Source organism: Sebastes fasciatus, chromosome 15 (genome assembly GCF_043250625.1).
Source record: "Sebastes fasciatus isolate fSebFas1 chromosome 15, fSebFas1.pri, whole genome shotgun sequence".
NCBI classification, from domain to species: domain Eukaryota; kingdom Metazoa; phylum Chordata; class Actinopteri; order Perciformes; family Sebastidae; genus Sebastes; species Sebastes fasciatus.
The window spans coordinates 3,616,262-3,635,488 of NC_133809.1; the positions used below are offsets into that span (position 1 = coordinate 3,616,262).

General features: G+C 42.4%; 1 protein-coding gene across 1 annotated transcript in view; it reads right to left on the minus strand.

The window, feature by feature from the left end:
- LOC141783620 (uncharacterized) overlaps window positions 1-19,227 on the minus strand; it is a 218,608-nt gene that overhangs the window by 198,014 nt on the left and 1,367 nt on the right. The window contains exons 3-12 of the mRNA XM_074661012.1: window positions 18,258-18,323; window positions 17,784-17,852; window positions 13,962-14,027; window positions 13,483-13,554; window positions 11,064-11,138; window positions 8,339-8,419; window positions 6,937-7,011; window positions 4,260-4,340; window positions 2,857-2,931; window positions 84-164 (exon numbers count right to left, since the gene is read on the minus strand). Coding sequence (XP_074517113.1) covers window positions 84-164; window positions 2,857-2,931; window positions 4,260-4,340; window positions 6,937-7,011; window positions 8,339-8,419; window positions 11,064-11,138; window positions 13,483-13,554; window positions 13,962-14,027; window positions 17,784-17,852; window positions 18,258-18,323 — 741 coding nt within the window. The remainder of the gene's footprint in view (window positions 1-83; window positions 165-2,856; window positions 2,932-4,259; window positions 4,341-6,936; window positions 7,012-8,338; window positions 8,420-11,063; window positions 11,139-13,482; window positions 13,555-13,961; window positions 14,028-17,783; window positions 17,853-18,257; window positions 18,324-19,227) is intronic.

Sequence of the window (19,227 nt, forward strand, 5' to 3'; positions counted from 1 at the left end):
AACCTATTATTATTTACCTAACCCAACTGTGTGTGCAAAATGCTCATGAATGCAGTTACATTTTAATGTAAATAAAAACTTACATGAGAGAGGATATTTCTTTGAAATCAGGAGGAGGACTTTTTGACTTTCTGCGGGGCCTCACGGAGCTTTCTGTACTCAGTCTAGTAAACAAGAGAGAAAGACCACCAGGGTGGGAGATTAGATTATCAAACATCCACTGCTGGATACACAGACACTACCAAGTAGGAATCAGAGAAGTTAAGTAAAAGTAGATTCTGTTCCCACTCAATGATTTCTACAATCTTTTTAAAGTACTTCCCACTTTAACTCCATCATGTGGGATCATTCTAGGACAATATGAGTATTATAAGGATGTAAAGGCCCAAACATTCACAGCTGTTCTGGTCTACAAGGAAAGGAAGTTGATTTTACTGACTTTAGTGTCTGTCAGCGACAGAAAAGATGAACGTAACCATGCTGGAAGGTAGGGGTAGGCGATATATTGAATATAGTCGATGTATCGCGGCTTGTCCCGCGCGGTGTATGAAATGAATATCGCGAACATCGACTACAAATTGTCATGTAATGTTTTTAAGCCACCCTGCGGCATGAGACTCGCTTTGGCATTTCCTTCTCTTCCTCCGGCTCCCTCTCAGACACACATACGTCACAGACTACGCCTCCATCCAGACCTCTCTCCTGGGCGAGTGTGTGACGTATTCGGCCGGCGTGTTTTTGTATTTGGATGGAAGCAGTGGAGAGAGATGGAGCCCGGAGCCCGGAGCTCGGAGAAAGCAAAAGAACTGAAGCGGCAAAGCGAGTACGGTAGCGAGAACACAACCAAAGCAACCAGAACCAGTCAAGAAGCAAATGACTCTGGCTTCCTCGCTTTCCAAAGCAATCCCATATGACAAAAAGTGTAAAATGCAAAGAAATCACGGCCGCTGTAAACAACTACATCACAACGCCGGTTAGCGTAGTTGAAAAGCCCGAAAAGACTCATTAATACACTTGATCCAAAATATGAACTGCCTGGTTGCAACTTTTTGGGGAGAAAGCTCTACCGGAGTTCTGCACTTCAGTGAGAGAAAAGTTGGCCAACCAGCTAACAGAGGTGACCCACCTCTCCACATCTACCGATCTGAACGTCCAGCTAACAGAGCTGACCCACCTCTCCACAACTACCGATCTGAACGTCCAGCTAACAGAGCTGACCCACCTCTCCACATCTACCGATCTGAACGTCCAGCTAACAGAGCTGACCCACTTCTCTACAACTACCGATCTGAACGTCCAGCTAACAGAGCTGACCCACCTCTCCACAACTACCGATCTGAACGTCCAGCTAACAGAGGTGACCCACCTCTCCACAACTACCGATCTGAACGTCCAGCTAACAGAGGTGACCCACCTCTCCACATCTACCGATCTGAACGTCCAGCTAACAGAGCTGACCCACCTCTCCACAACTACCGATCTGAACGTCCAGCTAACAGAGCTGACCCACCTCTCCACAACTACCGATCTGAACGTCCAGCTAACAGAGCTGACCCACTTCTCCACAACTACCGATCTGAACGTCCAGCTAACAGAGCTGACCCACTTCTCTACAACTACCGATCTGAACGTCCAGCTAACAGAACTGACCCACCTCTCCACAACTACCGATCTGAACGTCCAGCTAAAAGAGGTGACCCACTTCTCTACAACTACCGATCTGAACGTCCAGCTAAAAGAGGTGACCCACTTCTCTACAACTACCGATCTGAACGTCCAGCTAACAGAGGTGACCCGGGGCGGCTGTGGCTCAGAGGGTAGAGCAGGTTGTCCACCAATCGGAAGATCGGTGGTTCGATCCCTGGCTGCTCCGGGTCACATGTCGATGTGTCCTTGAGCAAGACACTTAACCCCAAATTGCTCCCGGAAGCATAGCCATCGGTGTGTGAATGAGTATCTAGATTAAATCCTGATGGGCAAAGTTGGCACCTTAGCAGCCTCTGCCATCAGTGCATGAATGTGTGTGTGAATGGGTGAATACTGACATGTAGTGTAAAGCGCTTTGAGTGGTCGGAAGACTAGAAAAGCGCTATATAAGTCCAAGTCCAAGTCCATTTACCATTTACCATTTACCCACTTCTCCACAACTACCGATCTGAACGTCCAGCTAACAGAACCAAAGCTGTCAGCCTGAATAAGTGGACCAGACTGCAGTTTTGGCCACAGGCTGCACCTTGTGTTTGGTGAGTCTTTCTACACTGCTGGGAAAATAATAATTTTTATTATCAGCAATAGTATAACAGCTTACTGGTAAACATAACAAGAAGTTACTTTATACTTATTACACACTATTAAAAACAGTGTGTGTGTGTGTGTGTGTGTGTGTTATGTATTTATCAAAATATATAAAGCATGTATTGCCAGATAACTATTTGGTTAAAGTGAATACTGTTGGATAATGTTTTGTTAAATTTAACTTGTGATTTCCCCCTTTTTGCATGCAAGATTAAAATAGTTCCAACAGAAACCACTAATGAATATAAACAACAAGGTTTTAATGCAGACATTTACTGCAGGGATTATAAGAATCATCATATCGGTGTGATTGTATGCATCAAAGGGTTAAATCGAGCATTTATGAAGTGCTTAGAGGATATTTGAAAATATCGCGATATATATCGTATATCGTGATATTACCTTAAAATATCGTGATATTTTAAGGTAATATCGCAATATCATTTTTAGGCCATATCGCCCAGCTCTACTGGAAAGGTTTTAATGGTGTTCACAGCTTCATCAGGATATATTCAGAAAGTGTGTGAAAGAATGTTTATGAGGTTAACAGATTAGACTCACGGATCGTCTGCAGGCTGGACCGAACCAACATCATCTGACTCCACCTTCACCTCTGAGGAAGAATCAAAGTCCGGCCTGCAGCAAGTGATAGTTACTGTTACTTCATCAGTATGAAAATAAACATTAAAACCAACTTGATTTCAAACATGATAACAGGGTGTGGAATAAAGCAGAAGAGGTTCTACATGTGATGTGTGACTGTACAAAATGAAATGAAAATGATGCTACTTTCTGTGAACAGTCCCGTCTCACACACCTGACTGTCATCACCTGAGGAGTTTACCTATATACACTTCCTACATTAATGCTCCACCCTGTGGTCAATGTCAGAACTGCATGTCACCTTGTGTTGAAGGAAGGATCAAATAAAACAAACTACATTATGGCTCCAACAATCACTTTGTTAACAGATATTTAAGATATCTGGTAGAGTAACAGTGTCCTTCTGATAATAAACTCTCTATTATTCATGTGATCATCAGAAAAACACATTTTTACCTACAAGACACTTACATGGATCTGTCAAAGGGACACACTGGAGCAAAGAGCTGGAATGGTCTCTTTTGGAGTTTGGTATTTTAATAAATATCTGTATATTTCAGGAGGAGGCCATCAGAGTTTAGAGGTGGCTATTAGCGCTGCAAGACTTGGACGGTTTTTGCAATGAGGCTCATTTGTAGGGCTGTCCTCGACCAAAGACTAACACTCGTACAATTTCATCGACTAATCGATCAGTTGATTTAATGGACAGATCTGTAAAACTGAGTTTCTCCACAAAGAATCTCACTAAAGCACCACTTTAAATCTGCTGTTTACCAGAGATGTGCTCAGAAGTTTACGGGAAATACGTCATTCAGCATGAAAAGAGCATAAAAAACAACTAATCAACTAAAGAAATCTAAGTCGACTGAGACCAAAACAACTAATTATTCAACTAATCCACTAAGAGGGGCAGTTCTACTCATTTGAATAGAAAAGGGACAATTTTGTGCCAAATGTCAGAATATTACCTAATTTAAATATGTGTAATTATCACAGGAGCACCGAGACGCTGTTGGCTAAGCAGCACAGTTACGGGTGTATTTCACCCTCTTTGAGAGTTTCTTTTTGTCTTATTTGTGCAGGTTTAGCGGCTACAAAAGCCGCACAATCATTTTGTGAATTCACCCCTCAGTGTTTTAGTAACAAACCTGGTGGCTGCATCTGAACACTGATATTTCATCTTTCACAACCCAGATAAGACTCAGAACAGGTGTGTCCTCAACTCAAGTATTTAATCAGTTAATAAATAGTTATAATATATAATACCCTTATTTACCTAACCTATTATTATTTACCTAACCCAACTGTGTGTGCAAAATGCTCATGAATGCAGTTACATTTTAATGTAAATAAAAACTTACATGAGAGAGGATATTTCTTTGAAATCAGGAGGAGGACTTTTTGACTTTCTGCGGGGCCTCACGGAGCTTTCTGTACTCCGTCTAGTAAACAAGAGAGAAAGACCACCAGGGTGGGAGATTAGATTATCAAACATCCACTGATGAATACACAGACACTACCAAGTAGGAATCAGAGAAGTTAAGTAAAAGTAGATTCTGTTCCCTCTCAATGATTTCCCTCCTCTTTTTAAAGTACTTCCCACTTTAACTCCATCATGTGGGATCATTCTAGGACAATATGAGTATTATAAGGATGTAAAGGCCCAAACATTCACAGCTGTTCTGGTCTACAAGGAAAGGAAGTTGATTTTACTGACTTTAGTGTCTGTCAGCGACAGAAAAGATGAACGTAACCATGCTGGAAGGTAGGGGTAGGCGATATATTGAATATAGTCGATGTATCGCGGCTTGTCCCGCGCGGTGTATGAAATGAATATCGCGAACATCGACTACAAATTGTCATGTAATGTTTTTAAGCCACCCTGCGGCATGAGACTCGCTTTGGCATTTCCTTCTCTTCCTCCGGCTCCCTCTCAGACACACATACGTCACAGACTACGCCTCCATCCAGACCTCTCTCCTGGGCGAGTGTGTGACGTATTCGGCCGGCGTGTTTTTGTATTTGGATGGAAGCAGTGGAGAGAGATGGAGCCCGGAGCCCGGAGCTCGGAGAAAGCAAAAGAACTGAAGCGGCAAAGCGAGTACGGTAGCGAGAACACAACCAAAGCAACCAGAACCAGTCAAGAAGCAAATGACTCTGGCTTCCTCGCTTTCCAAAGCAATCCCATATGACAAAAAGTGTAAAATGCAAAGAAATCACGGCCGCTGTAAACAACTACATCACAACGCCGGTTAGCGTAGTTGAAAAGCCCGAAAAGACTCATTAATACACTTGATCCAAAATATGAACTGCCTGGTTGCAACTTTTTGGGGAGAAAGCTCTACCGGAGTTCTGCACTTCAGTGAGAGAAAAGTTGGCCAACCAGCTAACAGAGGTGACCCACCTCTCCACATCTACCGATCTGAACGTCCAGCTAACAGAGCTGACCCACCTCTCCACAACTACCGATCTGAACGTCCAGCTAACAGAGCTGACCCACCTCTCCACATCTACCGATCTGAACGTCCAGCTAACAGAGCTGACCCACTTCTCTACAACTACCGATCTGAACGTCCAGCTAACAGAGCTGACCCACCTCTCCACAACTACCGATCTGAACGTCCAGCTAACAGAGGTGACCCACCTCTCCACAACTACCGATCTGAACGTCCAGCTAACAGAGGTGACCCACCTCTCCACATCTACCGATCTGAACGTCCAGCTAACAGAGCTGACCCACCTCTCCACAACTACCGATCTGAACGTCCAGCTAACAGAGCTGACCCACTTCTCCACAACTACCGATCTGAACGTCCAGCTAACAGAACTGACCCACTTCTCTACAACTACCGATCTGAACGTCCAGCTAACAGAACTGACCCACCTCTCCACAACTACCGATCTGAACGTCCAGCTAAAAGAGGTGACCCACTTCTCTACAACTACCGATCTGAACGTCCAGCTAACAGAGGTGACCCGGGGCGGCTGTGGCTCAGAGGGTAGAGCAGGTTGTCCACCAATCGGAAGATCGGTGGTTCGATCCCTGGCTGCTCCGGGTCACATGTCGATGTGTCCTTGAGCAAGACACTTAACCCCAAATTGCTCCCGGAAGCATAGCCATCGGTGTGTGAATGAGTATCTAGATTAAATCCTGATGGGCAAAGTTGGCACCTTAGCAGCCTCTGCCATCAGTGCATGAATGTGTGTGTGAATGGGTGAATACTGACATGTAGTGTAAAGCGCTTTGAGTGGTCGGAAGACTAGAAAAGCGCTATATAAGTCCAAGTCCAAGTCCATTTACCATTTACCATTTACCCACTTCTCCACAACTACCGATCTGAACGTCCAGCTAACAGAACCAAAGCTGTCAGCCTGAATAAGTGGACCAGACTGCAGTTTTGGCCACAGGCTGCACCTCGTGTTTGGTGAGTCTTTCTACACTGCTGGGAAAATAATAATTTTTATTATCAGCAATAGTATAACAGCTTACTGGTAAACATAACAAGAAGTTACTTTATACTTATTACACACTATTAAAAACAGTGTGTGTGTGTGTGTGTGTGTGTGTTATGTATTTATCAAAATATATAAAGCATGTATTGCCAGATAACTATTTGGTTAAAGTGAATACTGTTGGATAATGTTTTGTTAAATTTAACTTGTGATTTCCCCCTTTTTGCATGCAAGATTAAAATAGTTCCAACAGAAACCACTAATGAATATAAACAACAAGGTTTTAATGCAGACATTTACTGCAGGGATTATAAGAATCATCATATCGGTGTGATTGTATGCATCAAAGGGTTAAATCGAGCATTTATGAAGTGCTTAGAGGATATTTGAAAATATCGCGATATATATCGTATATCGTGATATTACCTTAAAATATCGTGATATTTTAAGGTAATATCGCAATATCATTTTTAGGCCATATCGCCCAGCTCTACTGGAAAGGTTTTAATGGTGTTCACAGCTTCATCAGGATATATTCAGAAAGTGTGTGAAAGAATGTTTATGAGGTTAACAGATTAGACTCACGGATCGTCTGCAGGCTGGACCGAACCAACATCATCTGACTCCACCTTCACCTCTGAGGAAGAATCAAAGTCCGGCCTGCAGCAAGTGATAGTTACTGTTACTTCATCAGTATGAAAATAAACATTAAAACCAACTTGATTTCAAACATGATAACAGGGTGTGGAATAAAGCAGAAGAGGTTCTACATGTGATGTGTGACTGTACAAAATGAAATGAAAATGATGCTACTTTCTGTGAACAGTCCCGTCTCACACACCTGACTGTCATCACCTGAGGAGTTTACCTATATACACTTCCTACATTAATGCTCCACCCTGTGGTCAATGTCAGAACTGCATGTCACCTTGTGTTGAAGGAAGGATCAAATAAAACAAACTACATTATGGCTCCAACAATCACTTTGTTAACAGATATTTAAGATATCTGGTAGAGTAACAGTGTCCTTCTGATAATAAACTCTCTATTATTCATGTGATCATCAGAAAAACACACTTTACCTACAAGACACTTACATGGATCTGTCAAAGGGACACACTGGAGCAAAGAGCTGGAATGGTCTCTTTTGGAGTTTGGTATTTTAATAAATATCTGTATATTTCAGGAGGAGGCCATCAGAGTTTAGAGGTGGCTATTAGCGCTGCAAGACTTGGACGGTTTTTGCAATGAGGCTCATTTGTAGGGCTGTCCTCGACCAAAGACTAACACTCGTACAATTTCATCGACTAATCGATCAGTTGATTTAATGGACAGATCTGTAAAACTGAGTTTCTCCACAAAGAATCTCACTAAAGCACCACTTTAAATCTGCTGTTTACCAGAGATGTGCTCAGAAGTTTACGGGAAATACGTCATTCAGCATGAAAAGAGCATAAAAAACAACTAATCAACTAAAGAAATCTAAGTCGACTGAGACCAAAACAACTAATTATTCAACTAATCCACTAAGAGGGGCAGTTCTACTCATTTGAATAGAAAAGGGACAATTTTGTGCCAAATGTCAGAATATTACCTAATTTAAATATGTGTAATTATCACAGGAGCACCGAGACGCTGTTGGCTAAGCAGCACAGTTACGGGTGTATTTCACCCTCTTTGAGAGTTTCTTTTTGTCTTATTTGTGCAGGTTTAGCGGCTACAAAAGCCGCACAATCATTTTGTGAATTCACCCCTCAGTGTTTTAGTAACAAACCTGGTGGCTGCATCTGAACACTGATATTTCACCTTTCACAACCCAGATAAGACTCAGAGCAGGTGTGTCCTCAACTCAAGTATTTAATCAGTTAATAAATAGTTATAATATATAATACCCTTATTTACCTAACCTATTATTATTTACCTAACCCAACTGTGTGTGCAAAATGCTCATGAATGCAGTTACATTTTAATGTAAATAAAAACTTACATGAGAGAGGATATTTCTTTGAAATCAGGAGGAGGACTTTTTGACTTTCTGCGGGGCCTCACGGAGCTTTCTGTACTCCGTCTAGTAAACAAGAGAGAAAGACCACCAGGGTGGGAGATTAGATTATCAAACATCCACTGCTGGATACACAGACACTACCAAGTAGGAATCAGAGAAGTTAAGTAAAAGTAGATTCTGTTCCCACTCAATGATTTCTACAATCTTTTTAAAGTACTTCCCACTTTAACTCCATCATGTGGGATCATTCTAGGACAATATGAGTATTATAAGGATGTAAAGGCCCAAACATTCACAGCTGTTCTGGTCTACAAGAAAAGGAAGTTGATTTTACTGACTTTAGTGTCTGTCAGCGACAGAAAAGATGAACGTAACCATGCTGGAAGGTAGGGGTAGGCGATATATTGAATATAGTCGATGTATCGCGGCTTGTCCCGCGCGGTGTATGAAATGAATATCGCGAACATCGACTACAAATTGTCATGTAATGTTTTTAAGCCACCCTGCGGCATGAGACTCGCTTTGGCATTTCCTTCTCTTCCTCCGGCTCCCTCTCAGACACACATACGTCACAGACTACGCCTCCATCCAGACCTCTCTCCTGGGCGAGTGTGTGACGTATTCGGCCGGCGTGTTTTTGTATTTGGATGGAAGCAGTGGAGAGAGATGGAGCCCGGAGCCCGGAGCTCGGAGAAAGCAAAAGAACTGAAGCGGCAAAGCGAGTACGGTAGCGAGAACACAACCAAAGCAACCAGAACCAGTCAAGAAGCAAATGACTCTGGCTTCCTCGCTTTCCAAAGCAATCCCATATGACAAAAAGTGTAAAATGCAAAGAAATCACGGCCGCTGTAAACAACTACATCACAACGCCGGTTAGCGTAGTTGAAAAGCCCGAAAAGACTCATTAATACACTTGATCCAAAATATGAACTGCCTGGTTGCAACTTTTTGGGGAGAAAGCTCTACCGGAGTTCTGCACTTCAGTGAGAGAAAAGTTGGCCAACCAGCTAACAGAGGTGACCCACCTCTCCACATCTACCGATCTGAACGTCCAGCTAACAGAGCTGACCCACCTCTCCACAACTACCGATCTGAACGTCCAGCTAACAGAGGTGACCCACCTCTCCACATCTACCGATCTGAACGTCCAGCTAACAGAGCTGACCCACCTCTCCACAACTACCGATCTGAACGTCCAGCTAACAGAGCTGACCCACCTCTCCACATCTACCGATCTGAACGTCCAGCTAACAGAGCTGACCCACTTCTCTACAACTACCGATCTGAACGTCCAGCTAACAGAGCTGACCCACCTCTCCACAACTACCGATCTGAACGTCCAGCTAACAGAGGTGACCCACCTCTCCACAACTACCGATCTGAACGTCCAGCTAACAGAGGTGACCCACCTCTCCACATCTACCGATCTGAACGTCCAGCTAACAGAGCTGACCCACCTCTCCACAACTACCGATCTGAACGTCCAGCTAACAGAGCTGACCCACTTCTCCACAACTACCGATCTGAACGTCCAGCTAAAAGAGCTGACCCACTTCTCCACAACTACCGATCTGAACGTCCAGCTAAAAGAGGTGACCCACTTCTCTACAACTACCGATCTGAACGTCCAGCTAACAGAGGTGACCCGGGGCGGCTGTGGCTCAGAGGGTAGAGCAGGTTGTCCACCAATCGGAAGATCGGTGGTTCGATCCCTGGCTGCTCCGGGTCACATGTCGATGTGTCCTTGAGCAAGACACTTAACCCCAAATTGCTCCCGGAAGCATAGCCATCGGTGTGTGAATGAGTATCTAGATTAAATCCTGATGGGCAAAGTTGGCACCTTAGCAGCCTCTGCCATCAGTGCATGAATGTGTGTGTGAATGGGTGAATACTGACATGTAGTGTAAAGCGCTTTGAGTGGTCGGAAGACTAGAAAAGCGCTATATAAGTCCAAGTCCAAGTCCATTTACCATTTACCATTTACCCACTTCTCCACAACTACCGATCTGAACGTCCAGCTAACAGAACCAAAGCTGTCAGCCTGAATAAGTGGACCAGACTGCAGTTTTGGCCACAGGCTGCACCTCGTGTTTGGTGAGTCTTTCTACACTGCTGGGAAAATAATAATTTTTATTATCAGCAATAGTATAACAGCTTACTGGTAAACATAACAAGAAGTTACTTTATACTTATTACACACTATTAAAAACAGTGTGTGTGTGTGTGTGTGTGTGTGTTATGTATTTATCAAAATATATAAAGCATGTATTGCCAGATAACTATTTGGTTAAAGTGAATACTGTTGGATAATGTTTTGTTAAATTTAACTTGTCATTTCCCCCTTTTTGCATGCAAGATTAAAATAGTTCCAACAGAAACCACTAATGAATATAAACAACAAGGTTTTAATGCAGACATTTACTGCAGGGATTATAAGAATCATCATATCGGTGTGATTGTATGCATCAAAGGGTTAAATCGAGCATTTATGAAGTGCTTAGAGGATATTTGAAAATATCGCGATATATATCGTATATCGTGATATTACCTTAAAATATCGTGATATTTTAAGGTAATATCGCAATATCATTTTTAGGCCATATCGCCCAGCTCTACTGGAAAGGTTTTAATGGTGTTCACAGCTTCATCAGGATATATTCAGAAAGTGTGTGAAAGAATGTTTATGAGGTTAACAGATTAGACTCACGGATCGTCTGCAGAACGGACCGAACCAACATCATCTGACTCCACCTTCACCTCTGAGGAAGAATCAAAGTCCAGCCTGCAGCAAGTGATAGTTACTGTTACTTCATCAGTATGAAAATAAACATTAAAACAACTTGATTTCAAACATGATAACAGGGTGTGGAATAAAGCAGAAGAGGTTCTACATGTGATGTGTGACTGTACAAAATGAAATGAAAATGATGCTACTTTCTGTGAACAGTCCCGTCTCACACACCTGACTGTCATCACCTGAGGAGTTTACCTATATACACTTCCTACATTAATGCTCCACCCTGTGGTCAATGTCAGAACTGCATGTCACCTTGTGTTGAAGGAAGGATCAAATAAAACAAACTACATTATGGCTCCAACAATCACTTTGTTAACAGATATTTAAGATATCTGGTAGAGTAACAGTGTCCTTCTGATAATAAACTCTCTGTTATTCATGTGATCATCAGAAAAACACATTTTACCTACAAGACACTTAGATGGATCTGTCAAAGGGACACACTGGAGCAAAGAGCTGGAATGGTCTCTTTTGGAGTTTGGTATTTTAATAAATATCTGTATATTTCAGGAGGAGGCCATCAGAGTTTAGAGGTGGCTATTAGCGCTGCAAGACTTGGACGGTTTTTGCAATGAGGCTCATTTGTAGGGCTGTCCTCGACCAAAGACTAACACTCGTACAATTTCATCGACTAATCGATCAGTTGATTTAATGGACAGATCTGTAAAACTGAGTTTCTCCACAAAGAATCTCACTAAAGCACCACTTTAAATCTGCTGTTTACCAGAGATGTGCTCAGAAGTTTACTGGAAATACGTCATTCAGCATGAAAAGAGCATCAAAAACAACTAATCAACTAAAGAAATCTAAGTCGACTGAGACCAAAACAACTAATTATTCAACTAATCCACTAAGAGGGGCAGTTCTACTCATTTGAATAGAAAAGGGACAATTTTGCACCAAATGTCAGAATATTTCCTAATTTAAATATGTGTAATTATCACAGGAGCACCGAGACGCAAATCATAAAAACATTCTATGAACATTTTGAGTGCAGTGTCATCATGGGCAATACCATCTCTGAAAGGTTTTCCGTACAGTCCGGAGTGAGACAGGGGTGCATCATCTCTCCCATCCTTTTCCTTGTTACCATAGACTGGATCACAACAAACACCACAGCAGACAAACCCAGAGGCATCCAGTGGACCCTGTTCTCTCAGCTGGAAGATCTTGACTTTGCAGACGATATCGCTCTCCTTACAACCAACCACTCGAACATGCAGGCCAAAACTGACAGGCTCAACAACTTTGCCAGACAGGTTGGACTAAACATCAACATCTCCAAAACTCAAGTGATGTGTGTAAACTCCACCCCTGCAGCACCCATTCTTGTAAATGGGGCACCACTTGAGTTTGTGGAAGAGTTCACATACCTGGGCAGCCTCATCAGTAAAGATAGTGCAGTGCAGAAAGACATTAAAACAAGGCTGGGAAAGGCTCAGGGTGCCTTCTCCCAACTCCGTTCCATCTGGAGGTCCAAGCAATACAGCCTTAAAACTAAGATGCTTTTGTACAACAGCAATGTCAAGTCTGTTCTGCTGTATGGCTCAGAGAGTTGGCGAGTGATCAAAAGTGATATGAGGAGAGTGGAAGTTTTTCACAATGGATGCCTCCGACGAATATGCCAGATCTTTTGGCCAAACAAAATCTCCAACCATCAACTGTACAAAAAAAACGGTAGCCGTAGCATCATCAAGGAAATTACACACAGACGTCTGAGATGGCTAGGCCATGTGCTGAGAATGGAGCAGGACCGGATCCCGAGAGTCGCCTTAAGATGGACACCACCAGGCAAAAGAAAACCCGGGAGGCCCAAATCCACTTGGCGCAGAACTGTGACACAGGAGCTGGACAAGATGAACCTGTCATGGGGAGAGGCCCAACATGCTGCCAAGGACCGTATAAAATGGAGAGAGCTCATTGAAGCCTTATGTCCCATAGGGGAAGAAGAGGAATGATGATGATGACCGAGACGCTGTTGACTAAGCAGCACAGTTACGGGTGTATTTCACCCTCTTTGAGAGTTTCTTTTTGTCTTATTTGTGCAGGTTTAGCGGCTACAAAAGCCGCACAATCCTTTTGTGAATTCACCCCTCAGTGTTTTAGTAACAAACCTGGTGGCTGCATCTGAACACTGATATTTCACCTTTCACAACCCAGATAAGACTCAGAACAGGTGTGTCCTCAACTCAAGTATTTAATCAGTTAATTAATAGTTATAATATATAATACCCTTATTTACCTAACCTATTATTATTTACCTAACCCAACTGTGTGTGTGCAAAATGTTCATGAATGCAGTTACATTTTAATGTTAATAAAAACTTACATGACAGAGGATCCTTCTTTGAAATCAAGAGGGAGACTGATTAAGAAATCAAGGAGGCTGTCTATATCCCCTCTGGTAGACAAGAGAGAAAGATCATTAGATTAGAAATTAGATTATTAAACATCCACTGCTGGAAACACAGAAACTACCAAGTAGGCATCAGAGAAGTTAAGTAAAAGTAGATTCTGTTCCCACTCAATGATTTCTACAATCTTTTTAAAGTACTTCCCACTTTAACTCCATCATGTGGGATCATTCTAGGACAATATGAGTATTATAAGGATGTAAAGGCCCAAACATTCACAGCTGTTCTGGTCTACAAGAAGAGGAAGATGATTTTACTGACTTTAGTGTCTGTCAGCGACAGAAAAGATGAATGTAACCATGCTGGAAAGGTTTTAATGATGTTCACAGCTTCATCAGGATATATTCAAAAAGAGTGTGAAACAATGTTTATGAGGTTAACAGATTAGACTCACGGAGGGTCTGGAGGCTGGACCGAACCACCATCATCTGACTCTGTGTCCATGTATGGACCTTCAGGCCTGCAGCAAGTGATAGTTACTGTTACTTCATCAGTATGAAAATAAACATTAAACCAACTTGATTTCAAACATGATAACAGGGTGTGGAATAAAGCAGAAGAGGTTCTACATGTGATGTGTGACTGTACAAAATGAAATGAAAATGATGCTACTTTCTGTGAACAGTCCCGTCTCACACACCTGACTGTCATCACCTGAGGAGTTTACCTATATACACTTCCTACATTAATGCTCCACCCTGTGGTCAATGTCAGAACTGCATGTCACCTTGTGTTGAAGGAAGGATCAAATAAAACAAACTACATTATGGCTCCAACAATCACTTTGTTAACAGATATTTAAGATATCTGGTAGAGTAACAGTGTCCTTCTGATAATAAACTCTCTGTTATTCATGTGATCATCAGAAAAACACACTTTACCTACAAGACACTTACATGGATCTGTCAAAGGGACTCACTGGAGCAAAGAGCTGGAATGGTCTCTTTTGGAGTTTGGTATTTTAATAAATATCTGTATATTTCAGGAGGAGGCCATCAGAGTTTAGAGGTGGCTATTAGCGCTGCAAGACTTGGACGGTTTTTGCAATGAGGCTCATTTGTAGGGCTGTCCTCGACCAAAGACTAACACTCGTACAATTTCATCGTCTAAGTCAGGGGTTCTCAACCTTTTGCAACTGAAGGCCCACTTGTGATTGTCAAAACATTTCCGAGGACCACCTTCCCAAATAAATGAGTGAAAAACCTAACATGTTTATACAACAAATAATAAACTGGGCTGTAGATATGCGTTATGCCACTGTCAGCTGTAATGACCAAAATACATATTCTGCTTACCCTCAGTGAGACACTTGGGCTTGCCTCTGGGAAATAATGAGATCAAGTCGTGGTGGGATGGGTGAGAGGCTGACACGCAGAGTAGCATTCAAAGTTGCTTTCAGTTTGTTCCTTGCCTTTGATTTTGTGACAGTCACAATGGAAAACCCTGACTCACATAAATAGGTGGTGGTGAAAGGCAACAGAAATTTGATTGCCCGTTTTGACAGAGAGGGATATTGACTGGCAGCCAGTATCCAGAATGAAGCAAGGTCAACTTGTGTGAGCTGAAGCTTCAGGCTGCTGTCTGCTGATAGTTCCATCAGTTCATTTTCCAACACAGTGGAGAGAGCTATGTCTTCTGAAGCAGGATCCACAGAGAAAGGGTCCAAAATCCAAAGGTTTCCATCTCGTGCATCTTCTGGGAAGTAGTCTGTAAACTTTCCTGACAACTGAGTCAAATGCTGGGTTATAACACTGGATATGTTGACATGAGGAGTGGCTTCCAAAGTTTCACTGAGGAGTGAAAACACGTCAAATCGTCCCTCCTTGACTCTTCTGTTCCACAGAATACGTTTTTTCTTGAAGCCCTCAATTTTGTCTGAAACCAAAAACACTGTGCTGTTTCTGCCTTGCATTGATATATTGAGCTGATTTAACTGGTCAGATATATCTGATAAGTAGGCCAGTTTTGCACAAAAGTTCCCATCAGTGTAATGCTCAGCAAGAGGGGAGTGCTGCTCCTCCAGAAATGTGTGCACTTCTTCTCTCAGTTCAAAAAGGCGATTAAGCACATGTCCCCTTGAAAGCCACCTTACTTCACTGTGGTACAACAGATCTGCAAATGATCTGCATCAAGTCTTTCACACAAAGCAGCAAAACACCTTGAGTTGAGTGCATTTTTCTTAATATAGTTAACAGTTTTCACAGCCACGTTCATGACTTCATGCAGTTCTGGTGACATCTGCTTTGTAGCTAGACTTTCCCGATGTAAGAAACAGTGCGTCCACTTGGCGTCTGGCGCCCTCTCCTGGATCTGTTTGACAACACCACGATGTCTTCCCGTCATTGATGCAGCGCCGTCTGTGCAAACACCTGTACAGTATTTCCAATCAAGACCTTTTTCGGTGAAGTAATCATCAAGGCAGCGCATTACATGATCTGCCGTTGTTCTTGTTGGAAGCTCCTTGCAAAACAATAGATCCTCGTGAAGATTACTGTCCTTGCAGTATCTTACAAAAACTAACAATAAAGCGGCATTGCTAACGTCAGTCGACTCGTCCAGCTGTATGGCAAAGTATGGGCTTGCCTTTATTCCTTCCAGAAGTTGGCATTCGATGTCATCACTCATGTCAGTAGTTCTTCTGCTCACGGTGTCATTGGAGAGTGGTATTGACTGCATTTTGGTTGCAGCGGCTTCCCCCAGTAACTCTCGGCACATATCCACAGCGCTTGGCAAAATAAGCTCCTCTGCAATCGTAAAGGGTTTCTTGCTACGAGCTACACGAGCAGCAACCATGTAGCTAGCTTTCAAAGTGGCTTTTGACTGAGTTGTTAATGTTGTGATGACTTTCTGTTGTGCCTGAAGCCCGTCCCTTTTCCTTAGGAAATATTCTTTTGGCTTCTCGACACATCCTGGGTGCTTTGTGTTTAAGTGTCTCTGGAGCTTCGATGGTTTTAGCGCCTCATTTGACAAGATTTCAACACATTGTGCCTTGGGCTCAGCATCACTGCCTGCCATTACCAATCCAAACTTAATGTATTCAGGGTCATATTTCCTCACCACACGCTCCGGAGCTTTTACTGGCGCAGGGTTGTCTCCCACATCACTTTTTCACTTTAAAAACCGATTCATTTTGTCTCACTGCATCCGAGAACGTTAGCTAGCTAACAGTGGCAAACACGTTTGTCTCTACCTGATGATGTTTGGTGTTTTTACACAAGGCCTATTGAAGGAGGTTGGGTCACACTTAATCAACGCGCCTTCGGGGTACCGCACATGCGCAGTAATATCTGCTCTGCACTCGCCGAAATTGAGCCGATCGCAACGCACGACCGCAGCTCCAGTTACACTGCGCATGTGTTATATCCAATACAAGACCCGTGTCCGCCCGTATCTCAGCCTCCTTCAATAGGCTTTGGTTTTACGGCAGCTGGCATCTTACCACCTTTAGGTTTTACCTGTTCACTTTGCTAAATAATAATAAAAAAATAATCTATTACCACTGCCTCCGCGGCCCACTAGATGAGAATGGCTGGTCTAATCGATTAGTTGATTTAATGGACAGATCTGTAAAACTGAGTTTCTCCACAAAGAATCTCACTAAAGCACCACTTTAAATCTGCTGTTTACCAGAGATGTGCTCAGAAGTTTACTGGAAATACGTCATTCAGCATGAAAAGAGCATAAAAAACAACTAATCAACTAAAGAAATCTAAGTCGACTGAGACCAAAACAACTAATTATTCAACTAATCCACTAAGAGGGGCAGTTCTACTCATTTGAATAGAAAAGGGACAATTTTGCGCCAAATGTCAGAATATTTCCTAATTTAAATATGTGTAATTATCACAGGAGCACCGAGACGCTGTTGGCTAAGCAGCACAGTTACGGGTGTATTTCACCCTCTTTGAGAGTTTCTTTTTGTCTTATTTGTGCAGGTTTAGCGGCTACAAAAGCCGCACAATCCTTTTGTGAATTCACCCCTCAGTGTTTTAGTAACAAACCTGGTGGCTGCATCTGAACACTGATATTTCACCTTTCACAACCCAGATAAGACTCAGAGCAGGTGTGTCCTCAACTCAAGTATTTAATCAGTTAATAAATAGTTATAATATATAATAACCTTATTTACCTAACCTATTATTATTTACCTAACCCAACTGTGTGTGTGCAAAATGTTCATGAATGCAGTTACATTTTAATGTTAATAAAAACTTACATGCGAGAGGATAATTCTTTGAGATCATTGACTGACATTCTGGGGGGTGTCCTCAGGTAACTCGGTCCACTAGACAAGAGAGAAAGACCACCAGGGTGGGAGATTAGATTATCAAACATCCACTGCTGGAAACACAGAAACTACCAAGTAGGAATCAGAAAATCTAAGTAAAAGTAGATTCTGTTCTCACTCAATGATTTCTACAATCTTTTTAAAGTAGTTCCCACTTTAACTCCATCATGTGGGATCATTCTAGGACAATATGAGTATTATAAGGATGTAAAGGCCCAAACATTCACAGCTGTTCTGGTCTACAAGAAAAGGAAGATGATTTTACTGACTTTAGTGTCTGTCAGCGACAGAAAAGATGAATGTAACCATGCTGGAAAGGTTTTAATGATGTTCACAGCTTCATCAGGATATATTCAAAAAGAGTGTGAAAGAATGTTTATGAGGTTAACAGATTAGACTCACGGAGGTTCTGGAGGCTGGACCGAACGCTGGACAGCTGCCTCTGGGCCCACCGATGAACCTGTTGAACTACAGCAAGTAATAGGTACTGTTACTTCATCAGTATAAAAATAAACATTAAAAGCAAAAGCAGCAGGATTTCAGTGTGGAATAAAGCAAAAGAGGTTATGTAATGATTATTGTGATAAGCAAACCTCATAATCTAAACTCTGTATGACGCCATGCCACGCAGAAAAAAGACAACTGAACTTTAGTTACAACTCTAATGTTGCTAGAACTCAGTGTTCACCTGGTAGCTGCATCTGCATGCTGATGTTTCACCTTATCAGGAAAAGACTCATAACCAGGAAACTGTACGTGCATGTGCACAGGTGTGTCTTCAACTCAAGTATGTAAGCAGGTAAAAAAAAGATAGAATGATAAACGATAATCTAAACCCTGACATTTAAAGCTGCAGTGGGTAGAAATGGAGCAAATATGATTAAAAAAAGTTATTTTTATAAAACGTTCGCTATATCGTGACAGTAGTAAATCATGTTCGTCTGTGTCCTCCGGTATTCTCTGCTGCTCCTAACGGCATCTGCAGGATTTCACTGACCGGAGGAAATCAACCAATCAGAGCTGATCTGGAGTCTGCCGTCTCTGAGCCGGCTGTCAATCATTCACGAACTCCGATCAAACGGTCAAACTAGGCAGCGCTGATCAAATATGAATCAATATCATGTTACGTTAATGCCTTTTTCTCTCCTCAGATGTTTTCAGAATCATCTTGTAGTTTACTGTTTAGCTGTAAAATGAGAAAGTTTGTGACGCCGACGCCATGTTGAGATCAGTTGAGAAAATACCAAGCACCGCCCACCAGCCGGAGCACAGCCAATAGGAACGCTCTCTCAATGAAATGACCTGTGATTGGTCAAAGTCTCCCGTAACGGGCTAAATGTTGTCAAACCTGAAAACAGAGCCATGAGGAGGT